Genomic DNA, 26,607 nt, shown 5'->3' with positions numbered 1-26,607 from the left:
AGGAGACGCCGAGTGACCGGACGCTGGGTGAGTCCGGTCGAGCGGACGCTGGGGTCCTACGTCCGGTCGATATGATTTCTCGTTTCTAGATGCTTACTGGAAACGACCGGACGCTGAGGTCCAGCGTCCGGTCACTTCGCAACAGCGCGTCCAGTCATCACTTGACCGTTGGGATCGGACGCTCAGTATTTGAAGAGAGGGGACATGTGGCGTGCATCGCACGACCGGACGCTGGGGTCCTGCGTCCGGTCGATATGACTGGAGCGTCCGGTCACCCCGTGTTGTGTCCAGTGAAATGGCACAACGGCTCTATTTCGTGGGGGCTTCCATTTAAGTCCCATGGCCGATTTAAGCTCACTTTCTTGGCCATTTGCATTGACATAGCAACCTTGTGAGCTTAGCCAAAGCCCTTCCACTCATCTCCATCATAAATTCATCTTCTTTGTGAGATTGTGAGAGAATCCAAGTGCATTGCTTGAGTGTTTGCATCTAGAACCACTTGATGTTCGTGTTTCGCTGCGGGATTCGCTTGTTACTCTTGGTGGTTGCCACCACCTAGACGGCTTGGAGCAATGAGGATCGTCGAGCGGAGGTTGGTGATTGTCTCCGGCTCCGATCGTGGTGATTGTGAGGGGTTCTTGATCTTTCCCCGGCGGAGAGCCAAAATGTACTCTAGTGGATTGCTCGTGGCTTGTGTGATCCTCATCTTGTGTTGGTCGTGCGGCACCCTATCGAGGGTTTGGCGTGTGATGCAAATTAGCGCGTGAACCTCCAAGTGAGTGAATCGCCACAACGAGGACTAGCTTGCTGGCAAGCAAGTGAACCTCGGTAAAAAATCATTGTGTCATCATTTGATTCCGAGGTGATTGGTCTTCATTGGTATTCATTCTTGTGATTGATTGGCTCTTTCCTCGACACGGCGGTATAACCATCTTGCTCACTCTCTTTACATTACCGCAAACTAGTTGTCAAGCTCTTTAGTGTAGCTAGTTGTGAGAGCTTGTTAGTTTGGTTAGTGTGGTTATTTAGCTAGCCTTTGAGAACACACTAACTTAGCGTAGTGACATAGCTATTGTGTGGATAGAAACTATATACACTAGAATTGTGGTAGGTGGCTTGCATTTTTGTTAGACTAGCGCAACACTTGCTTCGCCTCATAATTGTCTAACCGATTTGTTAAGTGTTGTTGTAGAAATTTTTAATAGGCTATTTACCCCCCTCTAGCCACTGTGACCTTCTAGTACCGGCCAAAACTTCCACCATAAGCATTACCAACGAGTCTGAAAGCCCTTCTCCTCGCTATGTGACCAGCTTCCGACACCTGATAGCCACCATTCCACTAACCCATCCTCTATCACTAGGGTTAAAAAAAACACAAAAGAAAGAAAACAATTAGCAACCTGTGCAGCACACACACTAAACTGCCCCAACCTCCAACGTCTCCACAACCATAACTCACTGTTCCAGAATATAAGGCGTAGCATATGACATGGTTCGGTATTCAAAACTAGCCTATGACTCTTAATACCTAATATACTACAATTTCTGCAGCTAAAAAGTCATGGCCACAGGGGGAAAAACTGAATGCCAATTCAATCATATTATTTTCGGTAAAAAAATCATTACATGATACTAATTGTTGGTCAAAGACTACACATTTTTTATCTTAAATTGTGGACACACATTATTTTTTAGGGTCCAAAGAATACAAACCTTTCGGTTATTAAAAAGATATGCTGAAACGATATCACTCGTTGAATGTAGCTCAGTAAACCCATATAACAGGAACATAAGTGACACAACATAAGTAACATAGCAAAATACACCAGGTCCAAGTAGAACAAACGATATTGCATGTCTATTCACCGACCCTACTTGACTTAGATCATCCAGAGACAATTGACTAAAACCTTGTCAAATATTTTAGCCGACTTTAGCCTTACATTTCCAAACTGTCAAGATGGTAATTCCTTCAAAACAATGTTTTCAAATCATTTAATCGATCCTAGTCGCCATGGCAACGATCAGCCTGACTAATCACGATTAATCGCGACTAATCATGACTAATCGTAGCGCATAGCTGATCGCCATGGCACCGATCAGCCTGACTAATCGCGATTAGTCGGACGGCTTGATAACCTTGCTTCAAAAGCAAAATTTTCCCCCACCTACTTGAAAATGAAACCTGTACAATAGTGAAAAGAAACAATGGTTCAGAGACAGATTTTATGTTTAGAAAATAAGATGCTTAATTACTAAACAAAGAGACTTCAAATGCTGGATTACACTTAGCATATAGAAAAATGTACAAATAGGTTTCATAGTTGTTATGTCTGGCTCTTTTCATATTTGTTATGTCTGGCTCTATTCCTGCCTGACAAGAATCAAGTACCCAGATCCTCTCAAGGACTAAGAGTTTCATGTTCAAAACAAGCAATATATTAATGTCTCAGTTTGCATGGAAGCCAACTAGTGGGTATGGAGAACCAAAACAAACTGGACAACCAAATGACAACATATTATGAACCTTGGTCCACATAAGGGCAGCAAATGTGACGAGGATTGCGAGGCAACACACCATGGGTTCTTAGATTATATTCACGCCCATGGAGAAAAACAAAATACAATCAACATACTAGAGCTAAACCTCAGGAACTAGGATAGTTAAGGGAAATCCCTTGAGCCCCAGCCATCTCTCAAACCTGCGCCTCCTCTTCAGCTACTATCAAGGCATGAGCCATATTTGTGTGATCACCATTGAAGATAAAACGGTTCCAGTTCTTCTAAAGGGTCCATGAACCAAGAATGATGAGGGAATTGAGTCCTTGAAGTACCAGGCGTTCGGGCCAGCAACAACACCGTTAACCCTGCTCCACCAATCATCAAGGACACTTCCTCGATTGAAAGTCAAAGAGCTTGAAGCACAACTGAAGAAGACTCGACAAGAATGCAAATACGCGGTGAGCAAATGATCAATGCAGACTCCTCAGCCTCATCACATAGGGGATAACTCTAGATGTGGTAAGCCTCATGGAGCAAGCTGATCAGCGGTCCAGCACTTGTGCACCACAAACCAAACAATGAACCGCCACTTTCCTTGCACCCAGGGCTTCAAGATGTGTTCACATGACCGAAATTGGATGGAACCTTGAAAGAATCCCTCATATGATGATTTTGCTGAATATTGTCCCGAGGGGGTAAGCCTCCATCAGTGTGTCATCAACAACTGGCTGCAATACAATGTCTCAAAAGATGTCCCATAAGTCCAACTATTCAACAAGAACTCCAACAGAAAGTGCCCATTGAATATCTCTGATCCAGTTGAGACTGGTTAGTGCTTCAAGCTTGTATGATAATTAGGTTTTCTTGTGGGAACATCATCTACCAATTGAGGTGCCAGATCAACTAATTGCTACCCATGAAGCCACCTATCCCTCCTCCACTGCCAATCTCGGTCTTAACCGCCGTAGAAAACACCAAGACCTGGGGACACATTTATGCACTTGGACTAAGAATGTCGACTAGGGCCTATTAGGCTCAGTTTTGTTGGAGCGACAGCCACTGCAACTTGAGAACCCAAACAAAGGTTTTAAGATAAGAAATGCATACACCACCAAGCTCACAAGGTTGCTGGACCTTGTCACAAGCAATAACACAATGGACACCCATGCAGTCCTTCCTTTCCAAAGGAAACTTCATATTTTATCTACACCCTTGATGGCACATGGTAACAAGTCAATGGTCATGGTGACTTAGATAAGCATAGACGTTAGGCCATATTGAACCTGATCTTCCTGGCCAGCTCTTGTCTTTTCTTTTTTTTTTTTAAATAGTACAGCGGGGGAAGCCACCACTGTAAGCTTTCATATTAATAAAATAAAAGAAGCTGTACAAGGCACACAAAGCTGTACAAGCAAACAACGAACAGCAGAAACTAGAAGCCTAAGAGAGGCAAGGAAACTAGGCTAGGGAATCTATACAGGATAAGAAAGCAGGACGCTTAGGATCACAGATCCTATGGGCCTGAAGTCGAGCTTCCTCACTAAAGCTGAACTTCCAAGAATCTAAGGAAGGATGACCCCTATCAAAGATGAAGTTATTTCTTTGTTTCCAAATCTGCCAAGCCGCAATGGTGAAGATCTCCATAAAGTAAGGATTCGGAAATTGTTGCTTGGCTTGTATCAACATCTGGAAGAAATCACTTGCAAAATTCCATTGGATGCCCAGGTGCTGCCAACGAGCTCGGCTGAAGGTGCAGCTGAAGAACAAGTGAAAAGCAGTTTCTTCCGCATTGCTATTGCAGAGAACACAGTTATAATTGTTTCCTTCCAGCTCATGTTTTTCCCTCTTTATGGCCACCTCTTGTCATCAAATCAGCCTTTTCAGCCAGGTAAATGGTCCACAATGCAGTTGATGATAGGTTGGATTTGAGAGTTTGCCAATTTCTGTAATGACATGGGTATCCCAAGATACCTGCAAGGAAAATCATGCAGGCTACAAGGTAAACAATCTTGAATCATACTTCCTATGTACACTGGATAGGATACACATTGTTCTTCTAAACATTAGTTTTGAGACTTGAAGCATCTCCAAACCGCTTAAGATATCAAGCACAATATCAATGTCATTAGCTACTGACCGGACGAAGATGACCACAATATCCGTAGAGATCGGATGTTGAATATTCCTAGAGAAGAGAGGTTACAGCAACACCTCCTCAGAGGCCCTGGACACCATGTGACCAAAAATATCCATAACCAATATGAAGAGGACGGAGGGTCACATTGCCTTAGCCCTCGCCGATGTCTAATAACTTCACTAGGGATACCATTTAGCAAGATCTGAGTTGAAGATGAACAGATCACACCATATCTCCAAACCCCAATTTTTTCATGTCCGGTAATAGAAAGGACCAGCCAACCAGGAAACCAACTCGAAGGATTTTGTGAATGTCCAACTTAAGGAGAACACAGAGTTCCTTTTGATGGTGAAAACAATCTTTTTGTTGCACAAGAATGAAATTATCTAAGACAAAATTGCTCTTGATAAATACACTCAATTATGGGAAGACCATCTGTTGCATCCGGTTAGCCAATCTATTGGCCAGTTTTGTGAGGTCATGATTGATTCGAAGATTGCAAGCGCAAGTTCTACTGGGCAAAGGTTCCAAAAAGAGGTCTCAAGCAAGGCTTCCAAAGAATATCTAGTGCTAAGCTCGAGCCAAAGTTCTGACTAATTTTCCAAGTGAAGGTCACGCATAGAGTGACACAGGTTCCAACAGAGATGTAGATCCCATTTGGATGGGTTAAACATTTCTAATTCTGGTTGGATTCTCCTAAATCTCTACCAAATGGTGAATAAAAAGAGAAAAGTTTCACCCACCTTGAAACATTTCCCATTTTCACCCAAAAAGGTGTTTCTCACTGATTCCAGTTCATATATGTTTTCAAGGAAAATCTGGATCTTGAACAACTGGCAGCCAAACCCAAACGATTGCTATCTGCATAGAGAAACGGTCTAGGAGAATCTGGTTACTAAACGTTTCTAGGAGAATCTGGATCCCTACCAAACAAGCCCTGATGAGCATGCAACTTTAAGCAAAGCTTCTCGTTATTAGCTAAGGTTCTGAGAAAAGGTCTGGCATGGAGCTTCAAATGAAGGTTCAAGTGAAGGTCTGGCATGGAGTGGCTGAGCAAGGGTCTCAAGAAAAGAAGGGAAGCGAAGCTTGAATAGGGACGCGGCTGTCAGCCACAAGTCACAACTTTTAAGGCATTGGTCTCTTGTAACAAAATGGTAATAGGGTGCAATTTTTATGTAATGACTATCTTGCAACTGAATATTCGGAGTGTAGTGGTTGAGTTGGATGAATCGTAAAGCGATCAAACATTGATTCGCTTCACTATAAATAGGGTGTTTTAGCCTAGGAGATCTTCAGTAAAGGTCATCTTCATTCTTTGCATTTACCTTTTCTGTTCAATTTGCTTAGACCTTCACACTTCATTAGTAACTAGCTTATTCTCAGAATTTTCCTTTGGGCTTGGTACCTTGTTAGTGTTCAACTCTACGGGAGCAAAATTAACACTATTAAAAAAACATATTATAGTATTAATTGCATAGATAAACTAAATTCAGATATTTGTGTTATTTTTTCAGTCAAACTTATTAACAAGTACAAATTTCAGGAGTAACAAGAACTGAAGATATTGTGTTTCTACTAATAGGAAATCAATTTAAACACCTCCACACAATTTTGTGGAAAATATTTTTTGTGAAGGAATTTGTGGAAAATACTTTTCAATTGCACTGAGTTTATTTTTGTTCCCCATGCCAGACCAGCACCACTAAATGCAGTGGAGGTTTCATTGCTCAATCCATTTCGCACTTGAAACATTCAATGCTTTTTGAACACATATCAAAGTCTATTCGCTGCTTCTGTTCCCACATGTGAAACAAAAATTTCAGAAATATAGAGAGCATCAAGAATGTCATTAGTTCACTTACATATGTTAAATGTACAGAGAAATTTCAGAACTTCCTGAACTTTCTCATCAACCACTTGGCATTTGACTTCAACCACCTTGAGGCATTCTGAAACTGCAGCTGAACCATCAGTTGGATGATATCTTCCAAGCATTTCCACCTTATGTTTAGGTCCCTGTAGTAAGCAAAAACAGTTCACCAGCAATAATCTACAAATGTATAATAACTTCAAAAAAACAGAGGTTGTCCATCTAGAGAACAAATATATACAACAACAACAACAACAACAAAGCCTTTTAGTCCCAAGCAAGTTGGGGTAGGCTAGAGTTGAAACCCAACATGAGCCCCTAGTCACGGTTCAGGCACGTCAAGGGTTATGCCCCAACGGGATTCTTTTGGGTTTCATCTCCATAAGAGTAGCTAAGTTTTTACATTGGCTCGCCAAGCCTACCACAACCCTCCTCCTTTACTAGAGCTTGGGACCTGCTATGCGGGGACACCATAGGCGCCCCACCATAGGCGGAGTTTAGAGAATGAATATATACCTTGGAAAAAAGATGAAGTGTGAGCTTCTCTAGGACTGGTGAGTGCTCGAGAATGCAAGTTAGTGCAGGGAAGTCAGGTGCCACACACCATCGATCATCAAGTAACAAAGTCTTTAACTTGCTAAATGTAGGACACTGTTTCAGATCCTTGACAAAAATAAACTGCACACAATGGAGTTACAAAAAAATTAAAATAATACTCACTGTGACTACAATGATTACAGGATCCATTTGCTGAGCTTTATTATGAATGTCCAGAATTGATATATATACTGCAACAAAAGTAACCCAAAGAATGGAGTTAAACGAAAGAAATGTAAACATACCGCTGTGGATTCTGGTATCAATGCCATGTTCTCAGCATTCGATAAACCTTCCAGAAGCACACACTTATTGTCATTATCACCTACCACACCTTTACAAGAGTTAAACAATCCTCAAAACTACAATCCCCAGAGTAATCACCCCATTCCCCAGTGTATGCATTCCAATGTGTAACTCTAACAAAAGCCTCTTTAAGTAAGGGCATGCTCACTAGAACAGGAGCCATGGGCAAATGGCAATCTAGCCTTAGTGAAACAAGACTCGGGGTAGAAATAAGAATGTGGAATTCTCTTGTTAATTCACAACGTTTTATGCTCAGGTGTTTCAGGGACTCTGATGAAATCTTCTCGACAGTCCACCAATAGCAGTAGTCAATCTCGAGATGTTCCAGTACTGGACAACTTGAGAAGTCACAAAAACTGTTGTGTAGCGTGATCCCAATGAGCTCTAACTTGGTCAAGTGTTGTGAGACGAGATGCAGGCTGCCTAGATCAATGCCATCTTGGTAAACATTATCAAGAATGAGCATCTGAACGCGGCACTTTACAGCATGCTGGATCCAGCGGATTAGGCAAAAGGTGTCGTCATCATACAGGACACTGAACCTGACCTCGCACTTTTCAAGAGGCAGGAAGCCACGAAGGCGTAGCAGATGGTCCACAGATTTTGTCGCTCTTTCAACAAGGCTGGATCCTCATTGGAGTCGCCGACGCACGAGACACTCAAGGCTGTGGCTGACTTCAAGAGGTTGCGCCAGCGCAGAGCGAGCACACATGTCTGCACGGCATCCTCCGCGGGCACAAAACCAAGGATGTGCTCGAGGATGACATCTGGAAGGGCATCTATGCCTTTACTGATGCTCGCCACAGGCCCATTTCTGTTCTTTTTCCCTGGAGGCATTCTATCAAACAGGTGGCGGGCGCTCGCGCTGCAGGGGCAAGGAACGATAAGACGACGACGCAATGGCAGGGAAAACCAATCAGGAGATGTCAAAACTTGAAGCCGCCTCGCGCGCGGGCGAAAACCACCTTACCTTGTCGCCAATGGCTTCAGCGGTGGTTAGTGGTTTGCAACAAGAAACGCCGACGACGCGTGCCTAGCTTGTCCGGGCAACTAAGCCTCAAGGAGAAGAGAAACCCGGTGTGGAAATTTTTCCATTTTGATGGAGACGAGTGTGGAGATGGAGGAGCGGGGATTGGTGTTGGAGCGTGGAAGAACATCGCAGAAATTGATTTCAGGTTGGCAGGAGTGAGGTCGCAGGGGAAACGAGGAGCGGAGCTGCGGAGATGAAGCAGCTGCCGCCGCCGCCATCGCCGTGGCGAAAGGAGGAAATTTTGGCTAGGGTCGACGAGCAACGGCCTTCATATCCATTTTGGGCCGCGGCGTAAATGTGGCCCAATAAAACTTTGAGTTTGAGGGCAGCAGACACTGCTGCCAAGCCAAATTTTGGTCATATAAAATTTAGAGTCTACTAGAAATGTGCCCGTGTGTTTCACGGGTGCTACGAATTTTGTCCACAGCTACTGCGAACGATTTGATCATTTTCATAAAATATTTAAAAAACTACTAAACGTTTTTGCATGGGCAACCTAAAATATTTGGAAACACATTTACACTTTTTAATCATATTCAAAACAATTCACGGGAACATTGAAGAACCACTATTCCTGGATGGTTGACACTATTTACGGATTGTTTTCTCTCACAGATTCATTCAGATTCATCCAGAACCATCCAAGCGAATAGGGCCCAATTCTTTTGTTCCAGATTGATTGAGTATGGCCCTGACATCGAGCCTCTTCCGGACCGCACACGTAGATTTATATTCCTGACTTTGGAGTTGACAATTTCCAGGCTTTTCAGTCGGACTTTAGAGCTGTCGGAGTTTCGAGTAAACACCAACGAGTAGATTTGTATTATTGCGCGTCTGGCCTGGATGGTGTGTTAAAAAGACATAAGGTTTATACTGGTTCGGGCAGAATGTCCATACGTTCAGTTTGTGGCTGTTGCTCGTGTTATTAGCACTGAAAAGTTCGTAGTAGGGGTTACAAACGGACGAGAGAGGGACTGGTCCCAAGTCTCTGGTGGTGTGTTGTTCGTAATGAGGTGCGGTGAACCGATGTTGTGTGGTGCACTTGTTCGATCTCTCTTAATGGGATGCCCTGCTTTCTCTTTTATAGGCCAAGGGAGAGCAGGGGTTACAATAGGAGAAAGGAGGAGAACGAGAGACCAAGGAAGTCTTCAGGGTCGACGGGCCTTCCTTTTCCTCCATGCGGGCCCCCATTGACATGGCAGGCGGTGACAGGGACAGCCCCACGCGGGGCGCCTGTCTGCTGACCATGATAGGGCCACGCGGGGCGCCTGTCTGCTGACCATGACAGGGCCACGCCGGGCGCCTGTCCGCTGACAATGCCACTCCCCGGCATTATCAGCGGGTCGTCACGTCTCACTCCACCCCGGCGGGAGGCGCGGTGAACCAGCGTGCTGATCAGCGGCCATACAGAGAGTAGGCAGCACAGTGACCACGCGCCCGTCATTGTGGGCGATGTGAGTTCCCTGGAATGACATGTCGTGGGGACAGGTTGTGCTGAGATGTGACCGCTCCCTGCACAACTCCAGAAGTTTGACCTTGGGTCACACCTTCTGGACCGTAGTGGTTGTCGTGAGCTTCCGTAAGGACCCGTGCTCGAGGGCAAATGACGGCGCCCACAACACTGTAAGGCAAATATCGACGCCTACAACACTGTTTGGGCTCTGACATGCCTGGAAGGTTGCAAAGCACCCTTCTAGCATGGCCTAACGGTACTGTCCTGCAGGTGTGCATGGTACGGTCCTCGGTATTGTGGTTGACTTGAGCGCCTTGCCTTATCTGCCCCGCCTGATTCCTGGGTCCTTACCCAGTCGGCTCCGACCGTGTCGGTCGGAGAAGAGCTGTAAGCAGAGGTTTGGCGTAGTCCCGGTCGGAAAAGCGGGTCGGAGTCGGAAGCGAGCGTCGTCCCCTCCTTGGCCTGGCCCTCCGGTCGAAGACTGAATCGCTCTTTCGGCTTATCGTTAGGTATCTGGGCCAGCCCAGGAGTCGCGCGTTGTTGTAATGCCATCATAGATGTCGGGCGAGGTGGGGCTAGCCCTCAGACGTCGGGCGAGGCGGGGTCAGCCCTCGGGGGTCGGGCGAGGCGGAGCCAGCTCTCGGAGGTTGGGCGAGGCGGAGCCCGCGGTCGTAGCATCCACTGAGGCGGAGCCAACCCTCGGGGGTCAGACGAGGCAGAGCCCCTGGCCTCGGTGGCTGGACGAGGCGGAGCCTAGCAAGAGGTTTATTCACGCTCTTGATCGCATGGATGACTCAATATTGATGGTCATTAGCTCCTCCTCTTAGGCTACCCTAGTATTAGTCCCCGACAGTAGCCCCCGAGCCCCCGGGCGATTCGAGTAGAATCGCGTGGGGTTTTTTTTTGACTTGCCAGCGGGTGCACGCGAGCGCACCCGGTGGGTGTAGCCCCCGAGCCTGCGGAGGAGTAGAATACTCCTTCGGAGCTTTTTTTGAAAGTGATGAGGACATCACTACGTCATTGCATACAAGCCAAAGAGAGGAGGAGGTCCAGCATGGGCGTCCAATTCATCTTTCTCATGGTGGATGACTAGTCCAACTGAAGTTGGAGTCCATCTCGGATTCCAGGATCAGTCTGCCTTAAACTGGTCACCCAAGACGCATTCGGACTCTGTTTTCGATGATCCACATATGTATGGAAAGCTAATTTGATAAGGAAGCCAATCCAAGTGGTCTCATGTCAAAAGCTCTTCGGAATCAACATGAATTGTCGAAACAAGTCAGCGTCCAGAATCTGCCAGGGTGCTACGACACCGTTTTTTTAGTCCGTTGGACCGTGTATCGTGTTTGGGCCCATTAGGGGGCGTGTCCAGGGGGGTGACGCCCAAGACTCTATAAATAGCAGTCGTCACTCTTCTTAGGGTTTGGGTTTTGTTTAGTTCTTGATTTCCTCATGAAACAGACATCGTTTTGCTGCAACTGTCGCCGCCAAGGCCGCTTGCTGTGAACCAGGGGCCTAGTTCTTGATCTTGTTCGCCTGTGGTGATTAGTCCTTTCGAATAAAGACTTGAACTCCTTCTCATTATCATAAGCCTTATATTTATTTGCAATTTTAGATTGCATTTATCCCGTTCTTGCTTGTGTTCTCGATTCGCTTGCTGGAAAGCATTCTCGGCGAGGTCAATCGTGTTCGCGTGGTTGATAACCAATGGAGCAGTGGTGTAACGGTTGTGGAGGTCCGAATCAGTCTTGGTTCGATGCCTAGATCATGAACATTGAGTCTCCACCAATCGACACTATCATACCTTTCGGAAGATTGGGCCTAGTCTACATCAAGTGGTATCAGAGACCTTGTTGCCCGTTAGGTATACCTTTGTTTTCTGATGTAGACTAGGCCCGATTTTCTGATAGGTATGATAGTGTCGATTGGTGGAGACTCGACGTTCACGATCTAGGCTTCGAACCAAGACTGATTCGGACCCCCGCAACCGTTACACCATAGCTCCGTTGGTTATCAATCACGCGAACGCGATTGACCTCGCCGAGAAAGCTTTCCTGCAAGCGAATCGAGAACACAAGCAAGAATAGGATAAACGCAATCTGAAATTGCAAATAAATATGAGGCTTATGGAAAATAAGGACTTCAAGTCTTTATTCGAAAGGACTAATCACCACAGGCGAACAAGATCAAGAACTGGGGCCCTGGTTCACAGCAAGCGGCCTTGGCGGCGATAGTTGCAGCAAAATGATGTCTATTTCATGAGGAAATCAAGAACTAAATAAAACCCAAACCCTAAGGAGAGCGACGGCTGCTAATTATAGAGTCTTGGGCGTCACCCCCCTGGACGCGTCCCCTAATGGGCCCAAACATGATACACGGTCCAAAGGACCAAAAAAACGGTGTCGCAGCACCCTGGTAGATTCTGGATGCTGAATTGTTTCGATGATTTCCGTTGATTCTGAAGATCTTTTGACGTGAAACCACTTGTATTAGCTTCCTTATCAAATTAGCTTTCCATCCATATATGAATCATAGAAAACGGAGTCCGGATGCGTCCTGGGTGACCAGTTTAAGAAAGACTGGTCCTAGAACCCGAGACGGACTCGAACTTGATTTGGGTCTCCACCTTGGTGACTCGAACCGGATGAGCTTCGGGCCTCCTTCTCGGTTAGGACTCCCTCGCTGATATCCTTGGTCTCCATATGGTTCTCCAAGCATGGTCATATGTATGGAGGTCATGTCCTCATCATTTTCCCCTTTAGATTGTTACTATTTTTGCATTACCTATAGTCCACAAAAAGCAAAAAAAAATACACCGCCACATATTACCTGTCCTATAGCCACGTTGTGCTGTGCAATTTCGTCTCTGTTTCGCGTTGTTGAGTTTGTGTCCCCAGAGTCCGATCTTAAAACTGGTCTAGTTTTCGCATACGAACTCCGATTTCGACGCTCCATATATCAAATTCGATCAGAAAAAAATTTCGGATTCGTCCATCCCCTACTATTGCGGGGTCAGAGATTTTTATTTTGGTCAAAAAGTGGTCACAAGATCTTCTTTTCGTGGTCTCAAGCTTTTTGTCGATTTTGAGCACGTCTTCTGAATTTTTCACAGGCCACGCCTTTTCACTTGTTTAAGCTCATATTTTCTGTGGTTACTTCTTTTGTGCTCCTAAGTGAAGGAAAAATATCAAAAAAAGAAAAAGTTGAAATTTCTCAGAAAACAACAACAACAACAAAATAGAAAAAAGAGAGGGGCAAAAGAGGAACAATATCTAGAGGAGCACATAGAGAGCGTCATTTGAGATGTGTTTGCGTGTGCTGATTTCTGCCTTGTTCCTAATCATATTCCTGCTGTTCACATCACTTGATACATCTGGTACTTGGAACGTGAGTAGGCCAGCAACTAAGACAAGTACTCGGGATACTTATTCAGCTTTGCTATTCAGTTGCGAATATTGCTATTCCTTGCTACTATATTGTGCCTGTCCAAGCTCCACTTTCATCTAACCAAGTACAGGCTCGCCTTGCAACTGTTACACTCAAGCTACAACGGTATCATGGTCACCGACCGATTGCACCGTCTATTGCTTTGGTAAGAACACTGGTAAGACCGTGGTAAGACGCTTAAGAGTTGAGTGCCTTGTTTTTCCTTGTCCACAACCTAAGTAGTTGGTAGGGATAATACTATTTGTGTTGTCTTCTTCTTTCTACTAACCATGTCAGGAAAAGCTGGAGGCAACGACAAAGGAAACGGGGACACACCTACAGATTTCAATGACTGTGTTTCTAAGAATGAGCTCCGAGCCGTTCTTGATGACAAGTTCAATGAGATCCTTCAACAAATCAACAACTTGGCCAACAGGATTGAAGATGTTGAACAACGACATCCTGAACCACGTCCTGAAGATGATGATGATGATCTCTCTGAGGAGGAGGAGGATGGTGACGCGGAGGCTGAAGCCGAAGCTCAATGATGTGCTGAGGATGCACGTTACCGTAATCGGTTGAACTTTAACCGACGCGGTATGGGAGGTAATAACCAAGGTAATAATGATCCTTTCTCTAAAACCAAGTTTAAGATACCGCCTTTTTCTGGTTCTGCTGATCCTAAAGCTTATTTAGAATGGGAGATGGTTGTAGATAAAAAATTTAGCTCACATCAAGTACCTAAAGAATATAGAGTTAGACTTGCTATTAGTGAGTTTACTAGTTTTGCTCTTTTCTAGTGGAATGATATTTGCAATAATGTTAATGTTAATGCTAATGCTAATGCTAATGCTCAAATACCTCAAACCTAGACTATACTTAAACGACGAATGAAATCGAGATTTGTTCCTCCATACTATCAGCATGATCTGCGATTAAAACTACAACGGTTAAATCAAGGTAGTAAGACTGTTGAGGAATATTATTAGGAGCTTTTAATTGGTCTAGCACGTAGTAACATACAAGAGGATGAAATGGATAAGTGTTCTAGATTTTTTGGAGGTTTGCGTCATGAAATACAGGATGTTCTTGATTATAAAGAATAGACTAGATTTTCCCAATTATATCATTATGCTCTTAAAGCTAAAAGGGAAGTACAGGGATGACAACCTAGGCGTTCCACGACTCCGTCCACTCCTTCACGTCCAACCGAGGTGAGTAAATTTTCTAATGTGCAGACACCACCAGAGCCTGTAAAGAAGAGTTCTTCTATCACACCTTCTTCCAGTGGATCTACTACACCTTCCTCTAGCAGCTCTTCTAAAGTTGTTTGCCACCGCTGCAAGGGCATAGGACATATTGCTAAAGATTGCCCCAGCAAACGCGCATATATTGCTACTGATGATGGTGGGTATGCTAGTGCTAGTGATGAAGAGAATGAATTTGCACTTGTAACTGATCTTTATGCAGATAAATTTGCTGATAGTGCTCAAGATCCTGATGTTGCTGAAGATCCTGATGAGGTAATTGATAGTGTGGCATGCACTGCAGACTACAAATCAATCCTTGTTCAGCGCATTTTGAGTTCACAAGTTGAGCCAGTAGACAAGCTACAATGTCATAATTTGTTTCAAATGTTCCTCATTGTTAATAATTTCTGTGTTCGTACTATAATTGATGGAGGGAGCAGCAATAACTTGGTAAGTTCTGAGCTTGTCAAGACCCTTGGTTTATCTACACGTGCTCTTCCACATTCATACCATGTTTAGTGGTTCAACAATAGCGGTAAGGCAAAGGTAACACGATCTGCTCGTGTGCATTTTTCTATTGGATCATACCATGATTATGTTGATTTTGATGTCATACCTATGCAAGCTTATTCACTATTGTTAGGCCGCCCTTGGCAATATGATAATAATATTCTACATCATGGTAGGCAAAATAGATATACTTTTATGTTTAAGGGAAAGACCATTGTTTTACTTCCTTTAACTCCTGCTGAAATTGTGCAATATGAAAAGGAACTTGCTGAAAAGAAAAAGAAAGGCCATGATAAAGACTTTAGCAAACCAGCAAATGAACCATCAAGTAACATGAAAGAAGTTTTATTTGCTCTTAAATTTGTTCTTGCTGATCATGATAAACCATGATATGCTTTAGCTTGTACATCGGCTATATGTCCACTTGGTCTTGCTTCTAGTGCTATGCCTCTTGTTGGTACTAACCTTTTGCAGAAGGAGGATGAATTTCCAACAGGGAGACCACCATGGCAGCCGCCTTTGCGAAGGATTGGGCGCCAAGATGAACGTCTTCTTCCGGAGCCATCGTTGCTGTCATCTAATGGAGGAGATGATCTACTTCAGTCGAGGATGACTTCAATTCAAGAAAGAGAGGATGATGAGGACATCACTATGTCATTGCATACAAGCCAAAGAGAGGAGGAGGTCCAGCATGGGTGTCCAATTCATCTTTCTCATGGTGGAGGCCTAGTCCAACTGAAGTTAGAGTCCATCTCGGATTTCAGGACCAGTCTGCCTTAAACTGGTCACCCAGGACGCATCCGGACTCTGTTTTCGATGATCCACATATGGATGGAAAGCTAATTTGATAATGAAGCCAATCCAAGTGGTCTCACATCAAAAGCTCTTCGGAATCAATAGGAATCGTCGAAACAATTCAGCATCCAGAATCTACCAGGGTGTTGCGACACCGTTTTTTTGGTTCGTTGGACCGTGTATCATGTTTGGGCCCATTAGGGGGCGTGTCCAGGGGGGTGACGCCGAAGACTCTATAAATAGCAGCCATCGCTCTCCTTAGGGTTTGGGTTTTGTTTAGTTCTTGATTTCCTCATGAAACAGACATCGTTTTGCTGCAACTGTCGCCACCAAGGCCGCTTGCTGTGAACCAGGGCCCCAGTTCTTGATCTTATTCGCCTGTGGCGATTAGTCCTTTTGAATAAAGACTTGAACTCCTTCTCGTTATCATAAGCCTTATATTTATTTGCAATTTCATATTGCGTTTATCCCGTTCTTGCTTGTGTTCTCGATTTGCTTGTAGGAAAGCCTTCTTGGCGAGGTCAATCGCGTTCGCGTGGTTGATAACCAACGGAGCAGTGGTGTAATGGTTGCGGGGGTCTGAATCAGTCTTGGTTCGAAGCCTAGATCGTGAACATTGAGTCTCCACCAATCGACACTATGATTGCATCTAGAGGCACTTGGTGTTCGTGTTTCGCTGTGGAATTCACTTGTTACTCTTGGTGGTTGCCGCCACCTAGATGGCTTGGAGCAGCGAGGATCATTGAGCGGAGGGTGGTGATTGTCTCCGGCTCCGATCGTGGTGATTATGAGGGGTTCTTGACCTTTCCCCGGTAGAGCGCCAAAAGGTACTCTAGTGGATTGCTCGTGGCTTGTGTGATCCTCATCTTGTGTTGGTTGTGTGGCACCCTATTGTGGGTTTGGCGTGTGATGCCAATTAGCGCGTGAACCTCCAAGTGAGTGAATCGCCACAACGAGGACTAGCTTGCCGGCAAGCAAGTGAACCTCGGTAAAAAATCATTGTGTTCATCATTGATTCCGAGGTGATTGGTCTTCATCGTTATTCTCTCTTGTGATTGATTGGTGCTCACCTCAACACGGTGGTATAACTATCTTGCTCACACTTTTACATTACCACAAACTAGTTGACGAGCTCTTTAGTGTAGCTAGTTGTGAGAGCTTGTAAGTTTGATTAGTGTGACTCTTTTGTTAGCATTTGAGAGCACACTAAGTTAGCATTGTGTTATAGCTATTGTATGGATAAATACTATCTAAGCTAGAATTGTGGTAGGTGGCTTGCATTCTTAGTAGGCTAGCGCAACACTTGCTTTGCCTCATTTTTATCTAACTATTTTGTTAAGTGTTGTTGTAGAATTTTTATTAGGCTATTCACCCCCCCTCTAGCTATTAGGACCTTTCAGGTGGGCGCGACGCCGTCGGTCGAGGCCCCACCAACGTAGGTAGAGGTGGCAGTGGTGGTGATAGGCGAGACATAGCCTAATGCTACCATGGCGGTGCTCGAGGTAGCGACGCGATCCGCACCACCGGCGGCCCAAGTGACGGCGCTCGACATGGGCTGGTCGGAGGGGGATATGGCTGACGGGTCCTCGAACATCGTGGCAGTGGCAGAGAGGACCGGCGGGGAATTGTCTCTAGCCCTAACATCGGGGGGCAGCCACTCGCCCACGTGGGATGAGCCTCTGCTCCGGTGGACGAATCCGCAAGACCCGACGTCAACACTCTTCACCCTCGACGATGCAGCGGAGAGCATGGAGCGGGAGAGTCTCGACGAGGGGATTGTGGCCGTGCTGAAATCCTTAGACCTTGCCAAGGGTGCCTTTCACAAAGTCATCATTCCCACTAGCCGGATATTCGCTCGATCTTGCCTCTCGCCCTCTAGTTTCTTCATGTATTTTTGTGTTCTGACCATCATCTTTTTTAGTCCCTTAAATCTCGCAGCTGGGAGAAATCCCAGTTCCTTCATGAGTAGAAGGAGTACTAGGACTGCCTCATCGAAGAGGCGTGGCTACGCGGGGATGTGACCGCCCAGCTCGTTGTCGCCCAACAAAGGGTGGCCGAGCTGACTCCCCTTGCCGAGGAGGCGGACAATCTTCGACAGTAGAAGGCCGAGGCCCGTCGGCATGCGGACGAGGTCGAGAGGGCGTTCGAGGCCCTGTCGGTGAGGGCATGACAAGATGAGGAGGAGGCCACCAAAGTCAGGAGGGAGCAGGACAAGCTGCTCTAGAGGGACGCCGAGACCCGCTAGCGGATCCTCGACCTTCTGGCCAAGGTTGAGAAGGAGCGAGAGCTGAAGCTAGGAGCTAAGAAGAAGCTCACAACCCTAGAGCGGAGGGCGAGTCTAGATGTTGAGGCGGTCGCTTGGCTACGTAAGGAGTGAGATGAGCTGCCCCAAACTGCGGGGAGGCTCCGCTCGGAGCGTGGCACGGCCCACGAGGAGCGTGACCAAGCCATCCGAGAGCGCGACGAGGCACAGCAGAAGATCGGCTCCCTCTAGGCTGAGCTTGGAACCACGACAACCCAGAGGCTGGAGGCTAAGGCCGTCTCTGCCGGGCTGGCCGCAGAGCTCATCGAGGCAAGGAGGAACCTTCAGGCGGAGAGCAATGAGCTCGGTATCCTAAGCGTCACCCTTGGAGTGGTCTACGATGACCTGGAGGTGGTGCGGTCGGAGGGGACCAGTTCGCTCGTGGCCCACGTCGTCGAGATCATGGTGTGGGTGTGCCAACTCAAAAGGAATGCCCTTCACGTCGGGGTCAACCAAGCTTTTGCGATTGCCTATTCTCAGTACGCGAATAGCATCGACTTGGAGACATTGAGCCTCGGCTTCGCGCCTGGCTATGAAGCCCATGAGCTAGATGAGATAGAGACATCGGTGGCTCCTCTCTCATGGGACCTGGCGGACATAATTGAAGACATAGTTCTCTCCCAGAGGGGCTAGTTAGTCAAATAGGTCGGATGATCATTATTGTAATCAAAGAACAAGTGCCAACCCTTATGTATCATAAAAACAAATTCGTCATTTTGTTTTGTTTGATTGAACTTGTTTTCCTCCCTTTTTCTATGCAAAAAAGGGGCTCATGTATTCTGACCCTTCTGTTCGTTAAGATCGTAGGGCCCGAGGTGTAAGAGGAAAACTTTGATCACGCTGGTGAGCAAAGACACCGTAGCCACCGAGACGTAGGATTTTTGCAGTCCGACCAGCGATGCTCAGTTGTTTGTTTCCGTAAACCTTGCCACTTGGCTTAATGTGAGGAAGAGGTCTAACGCGACGACTATTTCAAAAAAGGTGTATTTATACCTTTATCAGCCCTCGAGTGAGATCCGACCTCTTGCCGTTGTTGGGGTCGGATGTCACTGAAGATCGAGGAGAGGATAGCGACACTAGTAGGAAAAAGCATCTCTTGTATTCGCACGTACCCCCTCCCTAGGATTTGAGCTATTGTTCTATGACCGCGTGTTCGGTCTCCTTGTGAGTCCATCTTTCCTCGAGCCCCCGTGCGTAGCAAGGGTTTAGTCAAGGGTCGACTTCTCTTTGTGATTGTCGCCCCATCCGTGGTTTCCACAACCAAAGGGGCTGAGCTAACGACACTTGCCTCGATGGCTCGAGTGTCGCGCTCGGTGAGCTCGCTAACAGGCATGTTCGAGTGGAATCCGAGTCTGTCATCCACTGACGGGGTCAATAGAGCCCTCGTGTGGCATTCCACTACTTCTTAACCCGCCTCTCGACAGATGCCCGAGCCGTTCGATAGGCTCAGGTGGCCCGTTGGCTTCTCCTCGATGTAGATTCTATGGGCTTGGCTTGAGGTTAGAATCGAATGAGAAAGGTCGAGATGTCCCTGTTCGCGTCTGAGCGGGGTCGAGCAAGGCCACTGGGGCTCATCTCAGTTTTTCTTCCCTGGCTCTGTTTGACGCGAGGCAGCCTCGAGCCCTTCGCGGGCCGGCCTTCGAACCTCAGTCGGTCGCCGCTCATATCGAATGAGACGACTACCGCTTCATGATGCGATGCGAAGCGTTGTGATGCAGCAATCACATATGCAATGCTCGGATGTATGGGATGAATGTATGAATGAATGAATGAATAAATGTATGAATGTATGCACGAGAATGGATGAATGAATGATCATATAATAAAAAGGTGGGGCTCGGTAATGTTACCTCGATGGCACGAGCGATGGGTTCGGGGAGCTTTTACCAGATATGTCCATGTGGGATCTGGGTCCGACATTCGTGACGAAGCCAGCGTAACCTGCATAGGGTATCCCACTACTCCCTATCCGTCTCTCGGTAGAGGCCCGAGCCGTTCGATCGACTTGGGTGGCTTGTCGGTCTCTCCTCGATGGAGATTCCGTAGGTAGGCCCCTCCAAACCCTTCCCGAGAAGGTGGAGGCTAGAGCTTGGGGCGCAGAGACAAAGACTCTGATCATGCTGGTGAGTGAAAACACCATAGCCGCTGGGGCATAGGGTCCTAGCGGTCCGACCAAGTTTACTCAGAGTTTGTGTCCGCACGCCCTGCCTCTAATTTTTAATGTAAGGAGGGGTCGGGCATAGAAAATGTCTACCAGATAGACACTCCCGCCAGCCCCTGAGCGATGTCCGACCCCTTGTCATTGCTGGGGTCGGAGTCTCGGTAGCAAAATTAATGCGTAAAGTAAAGGTGCTTGTCTCTCGGCAGCGACCTTGAGCCGTTCGATCGACCTGGGCACCGGTTTTACCTCGATGGTAAGAGCGATGGGTTTGGAAAGCCTTTACCAGATATGAGCAGGATTCAGGTCCATCGTTCATGACGGGATCAGCATAATCAGTGTGGGGAATTCCGTTGTTCCCTACCCATTTCTTAGTAGGGGCCAAGCCATTCGGTCGACTTATGTTACCTGCTGAGACAAGACTTTCCTACGAAGATAAAGGATGAGAACATCCCGCGCAAGAATTTAGTTAGGTAGATAGGCCAGGCGGAGAAACTTGTAACAAATGGACAAGCTCTTAGGTTTTGTTATAGCAAACAACTTTTTAGCTCTTTTCTCCTTTTTGAATAAAAAGGTTTGCGCACTCTGACCCTTTTCGTCGTTAAGGTCATAAAAGCTTGGGGTGTGGGTGAGCCAATTCTGATCACGCTAGTGAGCAAAGACACCATAGCCGCTGGGGCGTAGGTTTCCCGTAGTCCAACCAGTTATACTCAGAGCTTGTTCCCACAAACCTAGCTCCTAGGTCTTAACGTGAAAAGAGGGGCAGGCACAAAGAATGTTTGCCGGATAAATGTGCTCATATCAACCCCCGAGTGAGGCCCAACCCTTTTACCATTGCTGGGGTCAAATGTCACAAAAGATCGGGGAGTTTGATAACAAAACTGATAAGAGAAAGTGTGTGTTTATTAATGGTAAAAGCGACGTAGCTACTCGATGTTCCAGGCATTGGCGAAGACCTCACCGTCGATGGTCTTTAGCTTGTAGACGCCTGGCCGGAGCACCTCCGCGATGACGTATGGTCCCTCCCACAGCAGGGAGAGCTTGTGGCGGTCCTTATTGCTCTGGATGAGGCCGAGAACCAGGTCTCCAACGTTGAAGGCCTGACCCCGCACTCGATGGCTGTGGTATCGTCGTAACGCCTGCTGGTACTTGGCCGAGCGGAGGAGGGCAACGTCGCGTGCTTCGTCTAGCTGGTCCATGGTGTCCTCGAGGGACGCCTCAGCTCCTTGTTCATCGTACGCCCTGACCCTTGGTGCTCCATAGTCGAGGTTAGTTGGGTGGATGGCCTCAGAACCATAGACCATGAAGAATGGCGTGTAGCCGGTTGCCTGGCTGGGGGTCGTCCCTAGACTCTAGAGCACCGTGGGAAGCTCGGCGACCCATCAAGCACCGATCTTGTTCAACCGGTTGAAGATCCTAGGCTTGAGGCCCTATAGGACCATGTCGTTTGCGTGTTCGACCTACCCGTTCATTTGGGGGTGCGCTACGGAAGCCCAGCTGACGTGGATGTGATATTCATCGCAGAATCAGAGGAACTTCTTCTAGGTGAACTATGTGCCATTGTCCGTGATGATGGAGTTTAGGACTCCAAAGCAATGGATGATGTCGAAGAAGAATAGCACGGCCTGCTCGTACTTGATCGCGGAGATCGGTCGAGCTTCTATCCACTTTGTAAACTTGTCTATGGTGACATGCAAGTGGGTGTAGCCTTTGAGCATTTTTTTGAGAGGTCCAACCAGATCGAGCCCCTAGACCACAAATGGCCTAGTGATGGGGATTGTCTAGAGGGCTTAGGCTGGTTGGTGGGTTTGTCGAGCGTAGTACTAGCACCCTTCACAGGTGCGTACGATCTGCTCGGCGTCGGCTACCGCGGTAGGCCAGTAGAAGCCCTATCGGAACGCGTTTCCAACCAGGGTTCTAGGCATGGCATGGTGACCACAGACCCCACCGTGGATATCGCTCAGCAAGTGCTTCCCCTGTTCGATGGGGATGTAGCATTGCAAGATCCCAATGTGACTTCGCTTGTAGAGTTCGCTCTTCACAAGAACAAAGGACTTGGCGCGATGTGCGAGCCATTGAGCCTCCGTCTTGTCCATCGGTAGCGCATCACAGAGGAGGTAGTCGAGGTAGGATGTCCTCTAGTCAACCTAAGGGTCGGGCTCTATCACTGGGTCCTCTTTAAGCTCCATGACTTTAGGACCAGATAGAGCTGACGGTTGGTCAGCCCTTGAGCCTAGAATGGGTGGACCATCACCGGCTTATTCCGACCCCTCGTAGCAAACTGAGGGCTTGTGTTTTTTTGCTAGCAAAGACACCCATTGGCACCAGCTCCTGGTCAGACGCCGCCTTTGCCAGTGCGTCGACCGCCTCGTTGAAGCGCCTTGGGATGTGGTTGAGCTCAAGGCTGTCGAACTTGTCCTCCAGCTAGCGGACTTTTCAGTAGTATGCAGCCATCTTGGTATTGTGGCAGCTTGACTCCTTCTTGACTTGGTCGACGACCAGCTGGGAGTCGCCCCAGACGTCGAGGCATCGGATGCCCAACTCAATGGTGATGCATAGGCCGTTGACGAGCGCCTCATATTCGGCCGCATTGTTGGAGGAGGGGAAATGGAGGCTAACCATGTACCTCATGCGTACCCCGAGGAGTGGCACGAAGACTAGCGCCATGCTGACGCCTTTCTTCATCAGCGATCCATCGAAGTACATCGTCTAGTACTCTTAGTCGATGACTGCTGGTGGCATTTGGACCTTGGTCCACTCTGCCATGAAATCAGCCAATACCTAGGATTTGATGGCCGTCCGGGAGGCATACGCAATGCCTTGACCCATCAGCTCAAGTGCCCACTTCGTGATTCTTCCTGTGGCATCCTGGTTTTGGACGACCTCGCCGAGGGGGAAGGATGTCACGACTGTCACCGGATGTGACTCGAAGTAGTGGTGTAACTTCCTCTTGGCGATGAGGACGGCGATGAGGACGACCTCGCTAATGAAGTACATAGGGCGCTATACTTTGAGGGTGTGCCCCTCTTCTTCTCGCTCCACTACTAGGGCGGCGCTGACCACCTGCGTGGTGGCCGCAATGTAGAGCAGAAGGGGTTCCCCATCGGTAGGTGGAACCAGGATCGGAGCCTTTGTCAAAAGCTGCTTGACCGTGTCAAGTGCCTCCTGGGCCTCGGACGTCCATTAGAAGTGGTCGACCTTCTTTAGAAGTCGATAAAGGGGGAGACCTCATTCGCCGAGGCACGAGATAAAGCGGCTGGGCGTGGTGAGGCATCCTGTAACATGTTGTACCCCCTTCACATTCTGTATCGGGCCCATCCTCGTGATGGCTGAGATCTTCTCTGGGTTGGCTTCGATGCCACGCTCGAAGACGATGAAACCAAGCAACATGCCCCTCGGGACCCCCAAAAACGCTCTTCTCGGGATTGAGTTTGATGCCTTTTGCCTGGAGTTTTGCGAAGGTCTGCTCAAGATCGGCTACGAGGTGGTCAGCCCGCTTGGACTTGACCACGATGTCATCAACGTAGGCCTCAACGGTCCGCCCGATGAGGTCCCTGAAACACTTGAGCATACAATGCTGGTACGTAGTCCTAGCGTTCTTTAGACCAAACGACATTGTGACATAGTAGAACGACCCGAAGGGGGTGATGAAAGATGTCAAGAGCTGGTTGGACTCTTTTATCGCGATTTGATGGTACCCGGAGTACGCATCAAGGAAGCAGAGGGTTTCGCACCCTGAAGTAGAGTCGACTATTTGGTCTATGTGCGACAAAGGAAACGGATCCTTTGGGCACACTTTGTTGAGACCCGTGTAGTCAACACACATCCTCCATTTCCCACTCTTCTTTCGTACAAGAACTGGATTGGCTAACCACTCTAGGTGGTACACTTCCTTGATGAATCCAGCCGCCAAAAGCTTTGCGATCTCCTCACCGATGGTCCTACGTTTCCCCTCGTAGAAGCGACACAGGCGCTGTTTCACTAGCTTGGAGCCTAGGCGGATCTTCAAGGCATGCTCGATGACTTCCCTCAGAATGCCTGGCATATCCAAGGGTTTCCATGCAAAGATGTCTTTGTTGGAGCGGAGGAAGTCAACGAGCGCGCTTTCCTATTTAAAGGAAAGCATGGTGCCAATACACACCATCTTGCCCTTGGGGCTGTCGGGATCTATGAGGACCTCCTTGGTGCCCTCCGCTGGCTCAAAAGACCTGGTCGACCTCTTAGGGTTGGGCGCTTCTTTGGTGACCTCCTTGCTGATGGACGCAAGCTCTCTGAATGCGACGATTGCTGTGGCATGATCGCAGCACTCGATCTGGCACTCGTAGGCGCACTAGAAGGAGGTGCCAACGGTGATGACCCCATCGGGGCCTAGCATCTTTAGCTGGGGTAGGTGTAGTTGGAGACGGCCATGAACTTCGCGTAGCATGGTCGTCCTAGGATGGCGTGATAAGTTCCGTGGGACCCAACCACTTCGAAGGTGAGGGTCTCCGTCCTATAGTTGGATGGACCCCGAAGGTGATAGGCAGATCGATCTGCCCAAGCGGCAAGGCCTACTTTCCAGGCATGATGCCATGGAAAGGCGCTCCGGTTGGCCGGATGCGCGCTCGGTCGATGCCCATAGCATCGAGCGTCTCGGCGTACACAATGTTGAGGCCGCTGCCTCCGTCCATTAGTACCTTGGTGAGCCGCTTCATGCCGATAATCGAGTTGACCACGAGCGGGTATCTCCCCGGTTGCGGGACACTCTCCGAGTGGTCGGTCCGATCGAAGGTTATGGCAGACTCTGACCACCGGAGGAAGGTAGGTGTGGCCGGTTCGGTCGTATAGACCTCGCGGCGTGCGACCTTCTGGCGGCGCTTGGAGTCGTAGGCCACCAACCCTCCAAAGATCCTGAGGCAGCCATCCGGCGTTAGAAAGCCGCCGTCCTTCCCCTCGGTGTCATCCATGGTCGGGTCGAGGTCCTTCCCATGCTCCCCTTTGTTGGAGCCTCCGAACAAGAATCGCTTCATGAGGTCGTAGTCCTTGTATAGATGCGTGACGGGGAAGGCATGGTTTGGGCATGGCCCCTCAAGGAGTTTTTCGAAGTGGTTTGGAGTGCCCTCTGTGGGCTTCCGACCACCCCTATGGTCAGCGGCGGCCATGGGTGAGCCCTCGGGCCGCTGCTTGTTCTTCTTCTTGGTGGGACGATTGGAGGCGCCTTTGCCGACGTCCTCGTTCCCCTCGCCTTGCTCTTGAGGTGGTCGAAGATCGCTCTGACCGCTTCTTTGCCCGAGGCGTGGCTGGTGGCGATGTCGAGGAGTTCCTTGGTGGTTCACGGGCCCTTGCATCCCAGCTTATGAACCAGGGACTCGTAGGTGGTCCCAGATAGGAAAGCTCCTATAATGTCGGTGTTGGCGACGTTAGGTAGCTCATTGCATTGCCGTGAGAAGCATCAGATGTACCCATGGAGGGTTTCTCTAGCCTTCTCTCGGTAGTTCTTGAGGTCCCATGGGTTCCTAGGGCGCTTATACATGCCCTGAAAGTTTCCCACGAAGATCTCCTTTAGGTCCGCCCAACTTTGAATTCTGTTGGACGGAAGGTGTTCCAACCATGTTCGTGCTGAATCTGCCAAGAACAATGGAAGGTTGCAGATAATGAAATCGTCATTATCCGCGCCACCGGCTTAGCAAGCAAGCTGATAATCCTCGAGCCATAGTCCGGGGTTTATTTCCCTAGAGTACTTCGAGATGTTGGTTGGTGGTCGGTACCTTGGCGAGAAGGCAGCGTTGAGGATGTGTTGGCCGAAGGCCTGAGGCCTCGATAGGCTAGGGCTTGGGCTTCGGTCCTCGCCACTGTCGTAGCGTCCACCACGATGAGGGTGATAGCCGTGGCTAGCTCCCTCTCTCAGGTCATCGTAGGTACACCTACGGGCGTCGAGGGTGTCGCGCGTGTTGTAACACCCCGGTGTTATGCCAGCATTTAGGCACTGCAAATCATGCATATTATGCATCATCAAGCATACTAATCATACATGCCTAATCATGTAAATAATAATAACTGAAACCCTGTTTCAAAACATATGAAACATGCTCGTGAAACATGAATGTTGCATACACTTGTTTAGAATTGTGTTTGCCCAAATTATGCTTGCTAGGTTAGTAAAACATGTTTGGCTATGATTGTAAATCATCTAGAATTATTTAGCGCAATTTTTGGAGCAAATTTTGTATTCAAGTTATTGCCAAATTTTGCTTTAAAAATAATTCTCCAAAATTAGGGTTTTGAGTTAAAA

At 47.8% G+C, this 26,607-nt stretch overlaps 2 protein-coding genes across 4 annotated transcripts; both read right to left on the bottom strand.

Moving 5' to 3' along the window:
- Positions 1-1,802: 1,802 nt before the first annotated feature.
- Positions 1,803-8,697, bottom strand: LOC136490247 (uncharacterized). Of its 3 annotated transcripts, none has more exons than XM_066486730.1 (5): positions 8,383-8,697; positions 7,352-8,277; positions 7,026-7,187; positions 6,502-6,655; positions 1,803-2,185 (listed from the first exon to the last, which is right to left on the bottom strand). In XM_066486730.1, exons 2-5 carry the CDS (start codon positions 7,376-7,378, stop codon positions 2,169-2,171), a joined length of 360 nt encoding a protein of 119 aa, XP_066342827.1. In that variant the 5' UTR covers positions 7,379-8,277; positions 8,383-8,697; the 3' UTR covers positions 1,803-2,168. The 3 variants fall into 3 exon arrangements, 2 of the variants coding, with proteins under 2 accessions (XP_066342827.1, XP_066342826.1); XR_010767562.1 differs by having other exon boundaries at positions 1,804-2,185; positions 7,026-7,146; positions 7,230-8,277; XM_066486729.1 differs by lacking the exon at positions 1,803-2,185 and adding an exon at positions 3,856-4,473.
- Positions 8,698-21,262: 12,565 nt separating this feature from the next.
- Positions 21,263-21,640, bottom strand: LOC136488642 (uncharacterized). The gene has a single exon (XM_066485500.1). The coding sequence runs from the start codon at positions 21,638-21,640 to the stop codon at positions 21,263-21,265; it is 378 nt and encodes a 125-aa protein (XP_066341597.1).
- Positions 21,641-26,607: the final 4,967 nt, after the last annotated feature.

This window comes from Miscanthus floridulus, chromosome 10 (assembly GCF_019320115.1).
Source record: "Miscanthus floridulus cultivar M001 chromosome 10, ASM1932011v1, whole genome shotgun sequence".
NCBI classification, from domain to species: Eukaryota; Viridiplantae; Streptophyta; class Magnoliopsida; order Poales; family Poaceae; genus Miscanthus; species Miscanthus floridulus.
The sequence above is the reverse complement of the archived record's forward strand: the minus strand, read 5'-3'. Positions and strand labels throughout refer to the sequence as shown.

Bases quoted from the DNA above. Each gene is read 5' to 3' on its own strand.
- LOC136488642 (XM_066485500.1), bottom strand. From the start codon at position 21,640: ATGGTCTATGGTTCTGAGGCCATCCACCCAACTAACCTCGACTATGGA.
- LOC136490247 (XM_066486729.1), bottom strand. From the start codon at position 7,378: ATGGCATTGATACCAGAATCCACAGCG. The intron at 7,188-7,351 runs GTATGTTTACAT...CATTGTGTGCAG, and splicing joins TGATACCAGAATCCACAGCG to TTTATTTTTGTCAAGGATCT. The intron at 4,474-6,501 runs GTAAGTGAACTA...TTTTCCTTGCAG, and splicing joins TCTCTGTACATTTAACATAT to GTATCTTGGGATACCCATGT.